General features: G+C 35.4%; 2 protein-coding genes and 2 long non-coding RNA genes across 16 annotated transcripts in view; 2 read left to right on the top strand and 2 right to left on the bottom strand.

Annotated features, from left to right (window-relative positions):
* Positions 1-1,484, bottom strand: part of LOC137496158 (uncharacterized) — a 98,157-nt gene extending 96,673 nt beyond the window's left edge. For all 6 annotated transcript variants that reach the window (XR_012383202.1, XR_012383199.1, XR_012383198.1 and 3 more), the window contains exon 1: positions 1,101-1,484. This is a non-coding gene — a long non-coding RNA (uncharacterized lncRNA). The remainder of the gene's footprint in view (positions 1-1,100) is intronic.
* On the top strand, positions 324-8,263 carry btr07 (bloodthirsty-related gene family, member 7). 6 transcript variants are annotated; one of them, XM_073908142.1, is made up of 9 exons: positions 324-348; positions 1,422-1,501; positions 2,176-2,256; positions 4,594-5,147; positions 5,252-5,347; positions 5,419-5,652; positions 5,736-5,874; positions 6,099-6,125; positions 7,054-8,263. In XM_073908142.1, the coding sequence occupies exons 3-9, from the start codon at positions 2,196-2,198 to the stop codon at positions 7,599-7,601; spliced, it is 1,659 nt and encodes a 552-aa protein (XP_073764243.1). In that variant the 5' UTR covers positions 324-348; positions 1,422-1,501; positions 2,176-2,195; the 3' UTR covers positions 7,602-8,263. The 6 variants fall into 6 exon arrangements, with proteins under 6 accessions (XP_073764243.1, XP_073764242.1, XP_073764244.1 ...); XM_073908141.1 differs by lacking the exon at positions 324-348 and adding an exon at positions 768-903; XM_073908143.1 differs by lacking the exons at positions 324-348; positions 2,176-2,256 and adding an exon at positions 768-903.
* Positions 8,264-11,489: 3,226 nt separating this feature from the next.
* Positions 11,490-15,398, bottom strand: LOC101884028 (uncharacterized). 3 transcript variants are annotated; one of them, XR_662090.5, is made up of 6 exons: positions 15,340-15,398; positions 15,151-15,212; positions 14,612-14,678; positions 13,766-13,818; positions 13,540-13,655; positions 11,490-12,771 (listed from the first exon to the last, which is right to left on the bottom strand). It is a non-coding gene; the product is annotated as an uncharacterized lncRNA (long non-coding RNA). The 3 variants fall into 3 exon arrangements; XR_012383197.1 differs by having other exon boundaries at positions 13,766-13,813; XR_012383196.1 differs by lacking the exon at positions 15,151-15,212.
* Positions 13,577-17,740, top strand: LOC100332973 (uncharacterized). The gene is made up of 4 exons (XM_002662790.7): positions 13,577-16,146; positions 16,483-16,644; positions 16,815-16,919; positions 17,063-17,740. The coding sequence occupies exons 1-4, from the start codon at positions 16,095-16,097 to the stop codon at positions 17,674-17,676; spliced, it is 933 nt and encodes a 310-aa protein (XP_002662836.1). The 5' UTR covers positions 13,577-16,094; the 3' UTR covers positions 17,677-17,740.
* Positions 17,741-18,284: the final 544 nt, after the last annotated feature.

The raw sequence follows: 18,284 nt of genomic DNA, 5'->3' as shown, positions 1-18,284 counted from the left end.
AACTTGCAATTCTGACTTAATCATTTTTATTTTATTTATTTTTTCTTCTTCTTATTTTTTATTCAGTGGGAGAAACGAGCTTCCATAATTGTGCATTCACAATTGTATAAACTGTTGTAGGGGATCAATGTATATTTATATTATACATTTTTAATTATTAATAATTAAAGATATAGATCAGAGAAAGCTATTTCTTACTATTAAGAAGCCACTGAAACTAATCACAGAGCCTGATATAGGTACTTCGAATCATCTTGACCGTCAGTCAATATGCTCACATTCAAAATATATGCTTGTCTGTCTTGTTTTAAAAGGTTTGGTTTAATCATGTGACTGAATTAAACATAGGTAAGCATCTGCTATATTTAGCCATTTCAATTTCTGTCAGCTTCGCGTTTAATTGAAGAATTAATAAACTATTATGGATCAGAGCAATGTTTTGTGAGTAACTGTTACATTTTGTCGTATGTAGCCGTGTAATAAACAGGATAAAGAACATCAAGGACTGGGTTTACATAGAACAAAGCCCTTCAGACTTATACCACATAAGCCTGTCAGGTTTTATTTCACGATAACAATCTCCTGGATGTGCTTTATATGCTGTATATAAAATATCAAGATACACAATATGTTTTTATTATTATTTTCAAAAATGTGTTTTCTGGGTTATGTTAACACTAAGTCCAAGATGGATGCACATTAAAAATAAATTAGACCTCACAATGTGTCAAACCCCCTTCCTTACATCTTATTTTTATGTCCTTCAGGGGGGATCAAGCGTTAATTAGGGGGTCAACCCCCTTAAACTTCACACTTGGACATTGAACAACATTCAAATAATAGTAAAGAAGAAAAAGAGAAACAGCTAAAGCATCTCTAGTTCAACAAATTCAATAAACTGGGGTCAGTTTGACAGTGAAAACACATACTTTTGCGCCACCTGCTGTCGAAAAAGATTTGCACATTGCTTCTCAAAACTCACACAATTACTTGTACTAATTATATTTTAGTTAGGCCTATTAAATGTTAACGTTAAAAGACAACACAAAACAATCAGGATTAGCCTATCATTTATCAACAAAGAAAAATGTCATACTCACATAAATCTGTCATGAAGCGATATCAAATGATGCATCATGGGCTGAAGATCGCTTGTAGGATGTTGTAGTTGTTATTTCCAAGTTTAAAACTTAATTTTCCGAGTTATCTGTAATGTAGCGTAAGCTAACAAAAACAAACCACGTCAGGCACGTCATCATCATGCCTCGCGCGCTTCTCGACACAGAGTTTAAATGCAGAGATTTCGACAGGCCTAACTTACATTAATTATACTCATAGCACACAAGAATAAACTTTTTTTTTCACGAGGAAAGCAAAAACATTTGACATTTTATTACATTTCATTTTATTCCTCTCTTTAGAGCAGTTAAGTGTCCACAAGAGGGAGGCAACATACAAGCTTCACCAGCTACTGTAGCTACATTGAGCTTTTCCTGCAAAGGTATGGGACTTCAAATAATACATATTCTTAAGGGATGTTTAGTACATCAAGCAAATACTGATATTTAAGATAGGTGTTTATAATTCTAATGCCATCCTGTCATAGACGAAGCAGTATTCATATGTCTTAATAGCATTTGAGCTTGTGATTTATGTAATACACCATAAAACTGCGCACAAAGACACCTGATTCAAGGTCAAAGTCTTACACACAACATGGTTCTGAAGGACAGTTTAATTTGCCTTTGCTTTTGAAGACAATCGACATCCATCGTTTTAAAAGGTTTGTGAAATTCTCTACATGTATGTACATGCTTAAAGAAGTATCTAGTTCCTCTAAAGTTTGTATTTTAGTTTGGTCACAATCAAACATTGTAAATTAGACGATAAAATTGAATGCAATGAATACCAGAATATTTTAATAATGTAATGAATTCATCAGAACTCTAGCGGGTTTTTTTTTTCCTTTGTTTTTTTCTAACATAAGAGCTGTATATTATGGTCAGTTTTAGATCCTAATGATTTACATTCCATTAAAGCATTACTTTCACTCACTTTACTGCAATTTATATCAAGCTTCTAGGCTATTTTACCAGAATAGCTTTAAAATATCTATTCAATGGCTTGACTTTACTTGATTTGTAATGAAATGTGTTGTGTAACTTTTTTCAAAAGGCTGAAAGAAAAGAAGAACAATGACAGGATTACTTCAAGCACAAAAACTCAAACTCAAAGACAGTATGGATGAGCCTCCATGTAAGTGAAAAACAAAATGACTGAATAAATATAGAAATCTAAGCATTTAATTACAGCCTCAAGTCTTTTTGAGTATGATGATACAAGCTTGGCACGCCTATTTTTTAACAGTTTCTAAAACCTTATCATGTTGGATGGAGAGTGCACAGCCATTTTCAGATCTTTCAAATGATGTTTAAACAGGTTCAAATCTGGGCTCTGGCTAGGCCACTCAAGGACATTCACAAAGCTGTTCTGTAGCAACTCTTTTATCTTGGCTTTGTGCTTAAGGTCACCGTTCAGTTGATAAATGAATGGCTCGGAGGTCCAAAGCATTCTGGAGCAGGCTTTCTCTAGAATGACTCTGTACATTGCAGCATTAATCTTTTCTTTATTTCTGACTAGTCTCCCAGTTCCTGCCTCTGAAAAACATTCCCAAAACTGATGCTGCTACCACCGTTTTGATAATATCAAAAGAGACTTGAATCTTTATTTTATCAGACCAGAGAATTGAGGTTTTTTTTGTGTGGTCTCAGAGTCCTTCAATCACCTTTTGGCAAACTCTAGCCGAACTGTCAAAGAATTTAGCCACTCTAGTTCTTTGTTGGACGGCTGCAGAGATGGTTGTTCTTCTGAAAGGTTCTCCTCTCTCCACAGAGAAAAGCTGAAGATTTTCTTTATGTACCCTTTCCCAAATCTGTACCTAGATACAATACTGTCTCAGTGGTCTATCCACTGTTCCTTGGATTTTGGTGCTTGGTTTGAGCTCAAACAGTGCATCTAGAAGTTATTCATAGCGCTTCACATTTTCCACATTTTGTTTGTTACAGTCTTATTCCAAAATGGATAAAAAATCATTCATTTCCTCAACATTCTACACATAATACCCCATAATGTCAATGTAAAAAAAATCACATTGCAAATTTATTAAAAATAAAAAAGCTGAAAAATCACATGTACATAAGTATTCACAACCTTTGCGTAATACTTTGTTGATGCATCTTTGCTAGTAATTAATTTTTTTGCCCATTTGGCTTCCGTGTGGCCACTCTATCATACAGGCCTGATTGGTGGATTGCTGCACAGATGGTTGTCCTTCTGTAAGGTTCTTCTCTCTCCAAAGAAGAATGCTGGAGCTCAGACATGGTGACCATCAGGTTATTGATCACCTCCCTGACTAAGGGCCTTCTCCCCAATCCCTCAGCTTAGATAGCTGTCCAGCTCTAGGAAGAGTCCTGGCAGTTCCAAACATCTTCTATTCACAGTATGGATGATGGAGGCCAATGTGCTTAGTGGAACTTTCAGAGCAGCTTACATTTTTCTGTAACCTTCCCCAGCCTTGTGCTCAGAGGTCCACAGACAATTCCTTTGTTTTCATGCTTGGTTTTTGCTTTGACATGCACTGTCAACCCTGGGACCTTATATAGACAGGTTTATGTCCTATCAAATCATGTCCAAACATCTGAATTTACCACAGGAAAAAATCTAATTAAGCTGCTGAAGCATCTCAAGAATGACCCGTGGAAACAGAATGTACCTGAGCTCAATTTCAATGTACCTGAGCTTCACGGCAAAGGCTGTGAATGCTGATCTACATGTGATTTTTTTTTAGTTTTTTTTTTTTTTTTATAAATTTGCAACAGTTTAAAAAAAAATCTTTTTTTCACATTGTCATTATGGGGTATTGTGTGTAAAATATTGAGGAAAAAAATTCTTTAATCAATTTTGGAATCTGACTGTAACATAAAAATTGTAGAAAAAGTGAAGTGCTATGAATACTTTATGGATGCACTGAATATGTACTGTTAACTGTGGGCTCTTACATAGACAGATGTGTACTTTCTCACGTTATATTTAGTCAAATGAATTTACCACAGGTGGAGTCCAAATTGTGAAACATCTCAAGTATGATCATTGGAGACAGGAGCACCTGAGGTCAATTTTGAAGGTCTAGGCCAGAGATGGCCAACCCTGTTCCTGGAGAGCCACCTTCCTGTAGATTTCAGTTGCAACCCATATCAAACACACCTGAACCAATTAATTAGGACCTGAACACATCACATGATAATTACAGGCAGGTGTGTTTGATATGGGTTGCAACTGAAATCTGCTGGAAGGTGGCTCTCCAGGAACAGGGTTGGCCACCCCTGGTCTAGGCAAAGGCTGTGAATATTTATGTACTTGATATTTTTCAGAAATTTGCAAAGATTTAAAACAAACATCTTTAACATTCTTATTTGGGAGTATTGTTTATAGAATTTGGAGAAAATAGAGATGACAAAATGTGTAAAAAGTGAATTTGTGTAAATTTTTTTGATTCTGTGTGTCTAAATCTCTGTTTTCATTGTTTCTCTCCAGCTCTGTCATCCTCTAGGGGTCATTTGTTTGAGGAGCTTCAGTGTTCAGTGTGTCTGGATGTGTTCACTGATCCAGTCAGCACTCCATGTGGACACCACTTCTGTAAGAGCTGCCTGAACAAGAGCTGGGAGAACAGTCAGGTCTGCAGATGTCCATTGTGCAGAGAAAGATTCAGTGACAAACCCAGTTTTAAGATCAACACTGGACTTGGAGAGTTTGCTCAACGCTTTAAGCAAAGGTTAAGCCTGCGAATATCTGAGGTCCTCTGTGACATCTGTGATGGGAGAAAGATGAAAGCCTTGAAGTCCTGTCTGGTGTGTCAGACCTCTTACTGTGAAACTCACCTGGAGCCTCATCGAAGAGTCCCGAACTTCATGAAACACAAACTGATGGAGCCTGTGATAAATATAAAACACTATATATGCCAGAAACACGAGAGACCTCTGGAGCTGTTCTGTAGAGATGATCAGATGTGTGTTTGTGTGTTTTGCACTGATGGAGACCACAAGACTCACAACACTGTTCCTATACAAGAGGAGATCAAAGTGAAGAAGGTATGAGTTACTAGCAGCTTACTTTAGTAACAAGATGTTTTGGCAGATAATGGAAAAATTCATGCAGAGAATTAAAATATCGGTGTATTTCGGTCTGTCTATAGATTCAGATGATGAAGACTCAGAGAGACATGCAGCAGATGATTGATGAAAGAACCAAGAAGATTCAAGACATCAAACACTCAGCAGACCTCAGAAAGGTAAGTTGAAATGTTCAACATTTGATGGATAATGTTTCAATTTTTCTTCTTTAAACTAAAATATTTTTCAGGAAAGCACAGCAAGAGAGAAAACGTCCACTGTTGAGCTCTTCAGTGATCTGCAGCGCTCCATTGAGAGATGTCAGGCCGAGCTGCTAGAGATGATGGAGGAGAAGCAGAAAGCAGCAGAGAAACAGGATGAAGAGCTGATTCAAGAGCTGCAGCAGGAAATCAACGAGCTGAAGATGAGAAACTCTGATTTGGATCATCTCTCACACACTGAAGATCACCTCCAGCTCCTGGAGGTCAGTGTCTCTCTGTCTGCTCACATCACAGGACAACACTCACACTCCTCCAGCTGAATGATTTCTTCTCTCTCCTGCTGTAGATTTACCCATCCATATGCAGCCCACCAAACATTAAGAACTGGCCTGAAACCAGTATGAGCACTGATGTGAGCTTGGAGACTCTGAGGAGAGCTCTGACTCAACTGCAGGAAACTCTGAATGAGAAAGTCAGCAAAACTGGTAGGTCACTATCATATACAGAACCCACATAATTTGACAAGTAATTGTTAGAGTTAGAGATTATAAAATATATATATATATATATATATATATATATATATATATATATATATATATATATATATATATATATATATATATATATATGATGCACATATATCAATCTTGTTCACAAAAATCCTAAAATCATATTATTGTGTTTTATGATTGACTTACCATTACAGTGTTGAGGAGGATGCAGCAGTATGCAGGTACAATGTCTGATTTTCACTTTGCTCATACTGTAAACAATACATGAACAGTAGTACTTTACATTTAACCCTCTATGGCGTGATTTTTTTGTTTCAGGAGCAAATAAATATTTCGTACAAATTTTTGGGTGCTTGGGGGTCCCTTATAATAAATCAACGATAAAATGTGCTCCCCCTAGCTCCCCTAGGGGGACCCTAGCTCTTCCCCAGGTTTGTTTAATCAGGGTTAAAGAAAAACTGTACTGAACTGGGGCTTTTTACAAGTTTAATTAGTATGGAAACAGCTATTGTGACTCTTCAAGCTCGCTGTCAGAAGGAATGAGCCTCACTGCTCAACTTTGTTTTTATAAAATGTTTCAACATCCATTTCCTGTAAGTAATAGTTGACAGTAAAACACGAAATCTATATTATGCTTATAACTGTACATTTCTGGACATTTCCATCCTTAGGTTGTTATTGTTTTTACAAAAGTGGTCTAACTGCACAATATTGTCCTAAGGAAACATGAAAAACTACAATTTTAGCATATAGATAATAATAAAAAGTGTATTTTTTCAATCAAACATGCTTCTTTACATATCCATGCATATCACACATATTTTAACATAAAGATAATCAAATTTAAACATGCTAAAAAGTGAAATCTATCATACATTCTGCTAGCAGTGTGCCCAAGCAGATTATGGTCTCAAAAATGGATCTTTTGCCCCCAATGGACAGGTAAAATCTACACCCACCTCAAATTTCATTGGTCACAAACTTATTATCAGAGTTTTTTTTTTTTTTTTTTTTTGTGAGTTGTTTGTGGGTCAAAAATCTGGTTTGTTGCCTGAGGGCAACACCATGCCATAGAGGGTTAACTTATCAAATTTATTAGGAGATTTGCATTGTGAAGAAACGATTCATGTTCTATGATCTCCTTTTCAGTGGATGTGACTCTGGATCCCGATACAGCTCATCAAAAACTGATTCTCTCTGATGACGGGAAGCAAGTGAGCACTGAGGACACTAAACAAAAGGTCCCAAACAACCTAGAAAGGTTTGATAAGTGTATCTGTGTTCTGGGAAAAGAGGGATTCCTGACGGGGAGATTGTATTTTGAGGTTCAGATGAAGGGAAAGACGGAGTGGACTTTAGGAGTGGCCAGAGAATCGATTAACAGGAAGGGGAAAATCACAGTGGGTCTTCAGGATGGATACTGGGCTGTGGGTCTGAGGAATGAGAATGAATATTGGGCTTATGCTGCTCCAGCTGTCCGTCTTTCTGTAAGAGAGAAACCACAGAAGGTCGGTGTGTTTGTGGATTATGAAGACGGTCTGGTCTCATTCTATGATGTGGAGTCCAGATCTCACATCTACTCTTTCACCGGTCAGTCTTTCATCAATAGACTTTACCCATATTTTTGCCCCTTTCCTAATGATATCTGTAAAAATTCAGCATCAATGAACATCTCACCTGTTAACTGCAGTGGATGATTAAATAGACCGGAAATGAAATGCACATTGAAAACAAAGCATTGCTAGACATATTTATCTGTAATTAATATTTCCTGAATTAATTTTCACATCTAATTTGCTTATTAGACACAGGAAACTACTACTTTTATATTTTTAAATCTACTTATTAAATTCTACATAACATAAAATGGGAACATTTGCAGTTTGACAGTGTCCTGTACATTATTGCAGACTTACTGAATCATTAGGAATAATCCAGGACGCAAAATATTCACACATGACTGAAATAATAAAATCCTGGGTCCTTTCCTTACAATTTTTAGTGAATTATGCAAACTGTACAATGCTTTGATGATTCCAACTCAAGTGAACAACAGTGGCCATATTACTATTACAGGGGCAAATTATTGATTAATAAAGACTTTTTTTCTCGTTCAATAACCCAGTTAAACGCTGCAGGACATAGGCCCTCCAGGACAGAGTTTGCCCACCCCTGCAATAACCTGTATTGCATGTTGTATTTGCAACATGGATGCTTGTTTATTTAATGTGTAACTATAGGCTGCCATTAAGTCTAAACTGTAGACTTCTAAGTTGGTGAGATTGTGTATAATGTGTATGTGTGTTTGTGGTATACAGTAAGTTTACAAAACAATTCAATAAAATTACAGAATACAAAACAGTGGAATAAATGTGAGTATTACTTTATTTGAGGTTTTGTACACAATATGGAGACGATTCAAGCTTTACTAGCTATTGTGCTGTTGTACTGAGCTTGCTTCAAAGAGTTAGGACTCCAACAATCCATGATTATAATTGATTTTAGAACAACAACAAAAAACAGTGAACTTTGAGTTTGTGTATTACAATACTATGTTGTTCTGAAAATAGTAATAATTCATATTCATAATGATATTAAATATGCTTGAATTTAATCTCCTTAAAACAAAGCCTAAATACACCTGATACAAGGTCAAAGTCTGATGTGTTTCAGACAAAATGGTTCTCAGTAGACTTTAATGTGTTTAATGCTTTTAAAAACAACCAAATAATAAAATACCAATATGTGCTGAGGCTTTTTAAAGTTGTGATATTCATTTCTAGGTAAGTTACCGTATTTTACTTGCAGTAATGTGTATGTAAATATGGGTTCATGGACTGTTTAGAACATGTTCGGGCTGTATTTATTTTGTGTGTAAGTTATAGGAAGTTAAATGAGTTACAGGAAGTTACAATGCTCCTGTACAGGAGGAGATTAAAGACAAGGAAAGATATTTATTTTTATATTCTTGGTTTAAATACTCAAACTACACCACATACATCAGTCTACAATTAAATATTTTTCAGTCCATGTATAAATTACGTAAGTGGAGCATTTAAAGACATATTCATCTGAAAGGAATATATACAGTGCTGTATGCAGCTGCTGTTTGTCGAATAATGAGGACATATACTATACCATCTGTTTTATAATTTTACAATATCTGAAATCTTACATCAAATAAAATGTATGTGTTTCCACATTAAAGAATGTCTTATTGAATAATTATTTAATACCAAGATATTTTATAGCCATATGTAGCCTGCAACTATCAGTGTAAGAAAACACTGCCATAGTCACATTCATCATGCTTTGGGTAAAACTCCATGCAAAGAAATGTATCATTAAATATTTATTGGATTCCTGTGATTAACTGAACTTGATTTTAAACATCTTCTGAATTATTATTTTTATTTAATTTTTTTAAATAATAATGCTTAATAATAATGCTCAAATGATACTGAGCATGCATTTACCTTTTTATCTTTGTACAAAATGGAGACAATATCTTCAATATAAAAAATATAAATCTAGAAAAATTCTGGTTTAGAGTCTCTAATTAATTCATTGTGGTGAGTCATTTATGATTCACAAGAGGCTTCTATACCAAGTATTTTAATTATAATATCTTTCTGGAATTTGTCTATTAAAAATGTTCATTCTTTATACTGGCATTACAGTTGTAGTAAATGTATGTATATCAAAATCAAGGAGGAATTGTGTGACTCAGAACACATGGCAATTACAGTTTGACCTGACCAGAAAGGGGCTGCTTAATGTCACAGATCATGTTGTACCATTAGGGCTTGTTTAACAATCGTAAACAGTTCCATGATTCACAGCTTTAAAAAATGCCCAAAAAATGATCAGTTTTCAAAATTTAGGCTACTGTAAGTGGGACTGATTGTGTCCAGTATTGGCCAACAGGTCAACAGTCTCTTCTACTGGTGAAAAAGAGGAATCACATATTGAACGGTTTTACCCTGTTTCTGCCGTTTGCCTGTTGAACCAGTTTGCCATTTTAGTTATCCATCATATAAAGAGTATTTCCTAATCACAACATTGGGCTACAGTCTATGCCAGAGGTGCCAAACGTGGTCCTAGGGGGACCTGAAAAGTTTAACTCAACTTCCATTTTTAAAACACCTAATTCAGTTCTTATTCATACGTACATAAATAAGAAAGATGAAGCTAAAATCAGGACGTTGGAACTTCAGGGCCAAGGGATGTCAATTTCTATTAAACGTTATTATATATATATATATATATATATATATATATATATATATATATATATATATATATATATATATATATATATATATATATATATATATATGTATATATATATAGGATATATATATATATATATATATATATATATATATATATATATATATATATAACAATTCAATTCATCTTTATTTGAAAAGTGCTTTTACAAAGTATATTATGTTAAAGCAGGTTCACATAGAAGATTATAGTAAATTGAAAGTGTAGTGTAGTTTAATTTCAAGTTCAGTTTAATCAGTTCAGTGTGTTTTAATATTTACTGCTGAGAGTCCAAACCATGAACAGTAATTCATCCAAATAACACTTAAAACCGCTTTATTTCGTTAATATTTGTTCATCAACCATTGCTTTCATGTCACTTGCTATCATTCTCACTCATTTACGAGGCGTTTGCGGTGTCTTGTTACCATAGTTACAGTATGATGTGTAGAACGTCATTTAGAACGCGTTCCAGTGGAATACTTTTAGCTGTGCAGCTCAGAGAATCTTTTGTTGGTTTGTGATACACTCTAAAAACTGCTGGGTTGAAAACAACCCAATTTGGGTTGTTTTGGTAACCCAGCGCTGGGTAAAAAAGGGACAAACCCAACGCTGGGTTACTTTAACCCAGCAAGTTGGGTTACAAGTTTAACCCAGCATGCTGGGTTGTGATTTTAACCCAACTATTAGTTAAAAATTACTACACTGCTGGGTTGAATGTAACCCAAAATGGGTCAGAAATTTAATCTAGAAACTGATGATTAAAATCACTAAAATAAAAACAATTCTACAGCAATACATAGTTGTTCAGTAATGGAATTTTATTTATGACAAAAGATAAAATGTGTCCAAATGAATTTGAGATTTTTCCCATCTGCACCTCAGCATTAACCCTTCGACTGCCTGCTCTACCAAATGGTTGACCTCGTTTTTACTGTTTTAAATAATGACTGTTAAAGTCATAAGAAAAAAGATGATTTAGTGTTCAAAATATTTCTTTTAAATATATATATATATATATATATATATATATATATATATATATATATATATATATATATAWTTTTTTTTTTTTTTTAATTGGTCTTACACATAATTTTTCAGATTTTTCATAGTTCTGGTACTTTTACCATAAACATACATATCAATCATTTGGTAGAGGTTGATATTTTAGAAATTATAACGTGTTAAAATGTACTGATTGTGTTCAATAGCGACATTAGCAGTTGAGAAATGCAATCCAATTTTTTTTCTTGAAAGGGTTGTTAAAGGGTTAAGACGATTTCTGTGAAAATTTATCAAACTGTATCACAGAAACACTGACTAAAGTTCAGTAACAATGCATCAGATTGAAATCAGACAAATTACCTTAAGAAAATGCATATTTGAAATACATTCAAAAACATTTGCATCATTTATAAATCAGGAATCATCAGTAAGGCAATTGCAATGTTATTGCAAAGTAGAGAAAAACTATAGTATAAGGAAGTAATAATGAAAATGCATCTAAATGACTGAAGTCAGAAAGTAATTTGAGCACAAACATCAACATATTCTCATATAAATCATCAACTGCAATGCAGAAAAAAATATGTGAAAGTAATAATGAAAAGGCATCAAACAGCTTGAAAAAACAAAACAAACAATAAAAACTAAGAAAATACAAATTTTATATTAAGAAAAAATAAGAAAACATTTTATAACTTTCCCTTTAACAATTATGTGCAAACATCAATATATGAGATATAAAGCAATCATCAGTAAGGATGATCAAGTTCAATGTAAATGCAGTTTTGAAGAAAAAACAGATATAAAAGTTAAAATGAAACCTGAGGATGGAAGCATTTTAAAACAAATTTGAAATAGGAAAACTTTTTTTAACTTTTACTCGAACAATCATGTGCAAACATCAATCCTGAGATATAAAAGAGTCTGTAAGAAACATTAGTTGCAATGTAACTGCAGTGTAGAGTGTCTTAAAAAATATCTAGTCCATTATTATGTGCCGTCATCATAGCAAAGAGAAAAGAAATCAGTTATTAGAAATGAGTTATTAAAACTATTCTTTAGAAATGGGTGTCATGGTGGCACAGTGGGTAGTACGATTGCCTCACAGCAACAAGGTCGGTGGTTTAAGCCTCAGCTGGGTCAGTTGGTGTTTCTGTGTGGAGTTTGCATGTTTTCCCCGTGTTCGTGTGGGTTTTCTCTGGGTGCTCCTTTTCCCCCACAATCCAAAGTACAAGTTAAAGAACACAGAATCCAAGGAAGCAGTGAGGTCACAGTATTAATGATTACTGTTTGTCAGCAAAAATTAATGCTAGCAGAACCCTTACTGCTAGTGTCTCCTCCCCAGGATGTCCATAAACCACAGTCTGCCACACCAGGGAACACTGCTTGGGGTAGTTCACACCAAAGATGTAGAATGCTTTATAGCAAACGTCCACTTTGGCAAGTAATGTACTTTGCAATAATAAATAGCACAGCACGTGAGCAAAGGCTTGAAAGAAGTGGTGGTCTCCAAGGATGAGAACATGAGGAAACTCAATAGATTCTTGAATTCAATGGATGAAGATACTCAGCAATATTGGTCCCAATCTGAAAAAATAAATAGAAGTAAGATTTATTAAAAACTCAAAAGTGTAAAAGTTAAATATCTTTAGAGTTAACTTTAGAACACCTAAAATACCTTTAGAAGCAATTAAGGCCATAACACACCAAGCTATCAGCCAGTGTTGGCATTAGTTAACCACTGACCATGGCACCATGCTGCAATTTTTTGGCCCGAGTGAAGATGACAATGCAACAACAGGTTTGCCTAAGGAACTTTTTTTAATAAGTAATAGTAAGGCAAGATGAGCATTTGAAATTATTAAGTATTTAAATGTGTTTTCTTAATGAGAATAGATAAGACCCTTCTTCCTGAGCTGGGACTGTTTGCAACCGTATTTGTATCATTTGAAGCCGCATTTAAATTTTCTTTAAAAACTTCAAAAATGAGGCACAATCTCAGTTCAAGATGGATAAAATTGCTGAAATATTTTCCTAAAAAAAAAATCTTTCTGACTGAAGAAAGAATGACATGAACATCTTGGGTGACATGGGGGTGAGTACATTATGTGTGAATATTTTGTTGGAAGTGGACTTCTCCTTAAATGAAAATAATTGGCTTACAGGGCATTTAGAGTTTGTTGCATTCACTATCTATATAAAGCATCTTATCACTAAAAATTTGAAACCATAGCTGTGACCAAATCACAACTTTCACATAACCGTCATCTTTTTATGTTTTACGCAGCAGATGCCCTTTCAACTGCAACCCATCACACTCTCATTTACACACACACTATGGACAATTCAGCTTACCCAATTCAGCTACACCGCATGTCATTGGACTGTGGAGGGGAAACCCATCCAAGGCTCAAACCAGCGACCATCTTGCTGTGATGCGACAGCACTACCCACTGCGCCCCCATGCCACCCTAATAACAAACATAAAAATAACATTTTCATTGTTAATAAAATAACTAAGACAATCATTATGCATTAAATGCATCATTATGCATCGAGAAACCTTTAATTGAATCCTTACCCTCTGAATTGTATTCAAATTGACCTAAAAACGAGGAAAGGTTCGCTCCTGTGCTAAAAATAAAACAAGAGAATGTCACTGGCTGCATGAACAGCAGATTTTAAAAAATAACCAGACAAAAACAAATTGGCATTAGAGTTCAATCTCTCAGTTTAAAGTGTTGAAGTGGCTAATGATTACTAGGGCTGCCCCCTAATAATTGAATAACCATTAGTCAACTAAAAATTTATTATTCATTCATTCATTTTCTTTTTAGCTTTGTCGCTTTATTAATCTGGGGTAACCACAATGGAATGAACCACCAACATATCCAGCATAAGTTTTATGCAGCGAATGCCCTTTCAGCTGCAACCCATCACTGGGAATACTCATTCACACACATACACCATTGACAATTTAGTCTACTTAATTCACCTTTACCACGTCTTTGGAAACCGGGGCACCTGGAGGAAACCCACGCGAACACGGGGAGAACATGCAAACTCCACACAGAAAGGCCTATTGACCCAGCCAAGGATCGATCAAGTGACCTTGTTGCTATGAGGCGAATGTGCTACCCACTAGTTGCAGAAAAAAAGTCCACACTGGCAAAGTCAATGTATGCTGCATGAATCCGCTGTGTAAAAAATATGCTGGATAAGTTGGCGGTTCATTCCGCTGTGGCGACCCCAGATTAATAAAGGGACTGAGTCAAAAAGAAAATGAATTAATGAATAAATGGTTTATTAATAAATCTGTAATTATTCAACTAATGCTTCAAATGAACATCACAAGTCAACCAGACAAATGTTTAGACAAGGGCAGCCCTAATGATTACAATGAACCAAGTAAAATATTATTACATACCTTCAAATGTGGGGATTAACTCCTCAAGATTGCATTCTTTTAGTTTGATTTTCACGCAATTATCCATCTGAAAAAGAATAACAGATAAAAGCGTTTAAGCAAAATTAAGTAAAAAAAGATCATGTTAGCCAAAAGTCACTATATCACAAAAATACTCCTAAATGATAATAATTATCCAGGGTGTCACATAAAACGGTGGTCAAACTTTTTCTTTTTGCAGTCGAAGATGATTAGGTTGGAATTAGCCTTAGCTCAGACATTTCCGTTAGCATGAAACGACCCTTACATAAAGGATTAATTAAAGATAGCTCAAATCACGTCTAGAATGTAAAATGCTCATAGTAAATTAATAACATTTGCTATTCAATGTACAGATGTACAGCTAAACAAAATGTACATGCAGAGCAGGACAATTATTGTATATATTTTGATAAAAAAAAAACATTGTTAGAAGCTGAATTCAACACTTATGCATCAAAGTATTGTCACAAAAATCCATGAACAAACTTAAGAAATACAAGAGTAAAAATACTACTTACTGCTTTACAGTTAACACCCCAGAAAGATCACAAATCACAGTAACGTTACTTACTGTCATCACCTAGCCAACATAAAAATCTGTGTCATTCAAAAGGTATTTTATTACAATAAAAAGCTCCTAAATTATCCTAGGTGTTGTGTTTATAAAGTGGTCATCAAACATGCTTCACGTTAGTTTCATTAGTTACCTTATACTTTTCGAGCTCCTTCCGATGCCATGCGCGCTTACCCGTCCACCGATCAACAGGCTGGGCGTGAGGTGGAGCAACAGGTCGGGCGTGAGGCGAGCACAGGTCAGGAGTTAGGCGGAGCAACAGCTCGGGCGTTAGGCGGAGAAACAGGTCCGGAGAAACAGGTCGCCGTTAGGCGGAGAAACAGGTCCGGAGAAACAGGTCCGGAGAAACACGTCCGGAGAAACACGTCGCCGTTAGGCGGAGAAACAGATCCGGAGAAACAGGTGGCTCGTCAGGCGGACTCGGAGCAACAGTTCAGCCATAATACGAGCACAGGTCAGCGTGAGGCGGAGCAACAAGTCGGCCATCAGGCGGAGAAACAGAAAAAAAGCGCGTGTATATTATACTAAGTAAACTAAGTGTGTTATTTCTTATAAAAATTGTTAAATACACACTAAATAACTTACGTCTCACACAGAATTTCACTCGCTTCCCCTCAAAGACAGCGCAAAGAAAATGGCGGTTTCTCACGTTGATGTCCCTGCATGTTGACGTGACGTGCGTGCTCTCTTTCACGTCCGCGTTCCCAACCCAGCACTGCTGGGTTATAGATAAAGATCGATTTTCAACCCAAATTGGGTTGAATCAACCCAATTTTGTTACCCAGCAGTCTCAACCCAGCATTTGGGTTAAAAAACCAACCCAGCGTTTTTTAGAGTGTAGTGGCGGTCGATATTTCAGTTTCAACAAACAGCGAATTTTCATCAAAAATGTCTTGCTTTCTGTTTAGAAGAAAGAAAACTATGAAGGAAACACCTGAGGGTGAGTAAATAATGAGTGGAGAGCGGGAATGAAAGTACTGTTTATCATAAAAACTTATTTTTAGGTAATGTTTAAGACAGAAGTATTTTTGCTGTGGTTACAATTAGTGTAACTTACTAACTCATGTGCGGCCTATAAATGTAAGGTGATATTTTGAACCAGTGTAGAACAACTTCAAAATAACTAACACCTTATTAATTTTAAGTTTTTTAAGTAATTTTAATTTTAATTTTTTTAATTTTAAGTAATTTTAAGGTTCTCTCCTAGGACAGCATGCCAAACCTGCTATTATTATCAAGCAATATCTAAGTGTGAACTCTTGAATTTCTCATTTAGGTCTGGAGGAGGAGAGAAAGAAGGAGAGGGAGGAGGAGAAGAAAAAGAAGGAGGAGAAAAAGAAAAAGAAGGAGGAGAAGGAAAAGAAAAAGAAGGAGGAGAGGAAAAAGAAAAGAAGCCGGATTGCTTCCTTCTTCAAATCAATGTTCTGCCTCTCTCTGGGTAATTCAACAGATACATGCTATGATGATGAAAACTCATATTTACTTCTAGATACATTTTAGACTGTAATGCTTTAAATAAACTACTTTATTACCTGGTCTTAGAGTTTAACGTCTGCATGAAAATGACTGTGGACAATGTGAAAACTGCAATCATTTCTCTTTTAACAGATGTGGAGGAGAGTATAATGGTGGTGGAGGAGGACAAAAATCAGGGAGAAAACTTGGAGGAGGAGCAAAAAACACTCCCCATGTCAACAGAACAAAGTTCTGATGGTAAATCAACATATATACGTCTATATATATCAATTTGTCACTAATGTTATTAATAAAATTGTTATTCTAAATTGTTATTTTCTCCTCATCTGGAATTTAACATCCTCTGAATGTGTAAACTGCAATCATTTCTATTTTAACAGATTTTGAAGAAGACATCATGAAGGAGGAAGAGGAGAACTTGAAAGAAGAGGAGGAAAGAAAGATGAAGGAAAAAACTGTGAAAGAGAAAGAGACAATAAAAGAGGAGGAGGAGGAAATGGAGAGAGTTAAGGTGGAGGAGAAGATGGTGCAGACAGAGGAAGAGGAGATGGAGGAGGTGAAAATCAAGAAGAGAAGGAGGAGGAGGATTATGAAAGAGGAGATAATACAGGAGGAGGAGAATATAATTGAGGAAGAGGAGGAGGAGATGAGTGAGGAGGAGGACAAGAAAACTCAGGAAGATAAGTGGAAGAACAAAAGACGGAGGAGGGGGAGAAGTCATGGAAAGAAACAGAAGGAGACGATAAAGGAGGGGAAGAAGAAAAAGGTTGTGAAAAAGAGGTCAAAGAAGGAAAGACAGAGGAGGAGATGGAAAAGTAAGAGAATGAATTTAGAGTGGATGAACAAAGAGGACGAGAAGATCAAGAAGGACTGGGAGGAGATATTGAAGGAGGAAGAGGAGTATGTTGGGTGTTATGTGAAGTCAGCATTACATGCTAAAGCACAGACTGTTTTGTTGCAGTGTGGGGGTGACGGACTGTATAAAGTGTTATAAAGGGCTGGGGGCTGACTTTTGTTGTTTTTGTTCAATGTTAAATAAACTGAATGCAAAACTCAAATACTGTCCTGGTCATTTTTTCACATGTTTTATTTTCACGCTTTCTTTTTTATTCTGATAGAGGTGAAATAGTAATATGTGTTTGTTTAATGTTCAGCCACTTGAATAAAAAATGACAATCAACATCCTCATATTGTATTTAATTGAGGTTTAAATATTCAATTTTAGTGACATTTTATGCAGGAATTTGTGTGCTGCACTTGCTGCTGCTTTTTGACTCTTTGTATTTGATTATCTTTTTTATATACACGATTATGCCATCAAACTGTTGTGTTAACATAATATCACATGAGTAATGTGATGTGGCTTTATATCGTCACTGGTGGGACACTAAGGCACAACACACGCCTCCCAACAGTGCTGATATACAGCCACATCGCACTGCTATTTGTGTGATGTGGCTCATATATATATATAATTATAATATATATAATATAATTTCTCAATTTTATAAATAATAAATAGACATGATTTGATTTAAATTATCAAAAAGAAAAATGTAATTAAAAACCACCTGCTATGCAACATGTTTCACAAAATTATAT

This window comes from Danio rerio, chromosome 7, assembly GCF_049306965.1.
Source record: "Danio rerio strain Tuebingen ecotype United States chromosome 7, GRCz12tu, whole genome shotgun sequence".
In the NCBI taxonomy this organism is placed as follows: Eukaryota; Metazoa; Chordata; class Actinopteri; order Cypriniformes; family Danionidae; genus Danio; species Danio rerio.
The sequence above is the reverse complement of the archived record's forward strand: the minus strand, read 5'-3'. Positions and strand labels throughout refer to the sequence as shown.

Bases quoted from the DNA above. Each gene is read 5' to 3' on its own strand.
- btr07 (XM_073908142.1), top strand. From the start codon at position 2,196: ATGACAGGATTACTTCAAGCACAAAAACTCAAACTCAAAGACAGTATG. The intron at 5,348-5,418 runs GTAAGTTGAAAT...AATATTTTTCAG, and splicing joins ACTCAGCAGACCTCAGAAAG to GAAAGCACAGCAAGAGAGAA. The intron at 6,126-7,053 runs GTACAATGTCTG...TCTCCTTTTCAG, and splicing joins GAGGATGCAGCAGTATGCAG to TGGATGTGACTCTGGATCCC.
- LOC100332973 (XM_002662790.7), top strand. From the start codon at position 16,095: ATGTCTTGCTTTCTGTTTAGAAGAAAGAAAACTATGAAGGAAACACCT. The intron at 16,645-16,814 runs GTAATTCAACAG...CTCTTTTAACAG, and splicing joins AATGTTCTGCCTCTCTCTGG to ATGTGGAGGAGAGTATAATG. The intron at 16,920-17,062 runs GTAAATCAACAT...CTATTTTAACAG, and splicing joins AACAGAACAAAGTTCTGATG to ATTTTGAAGAAGACATCATG.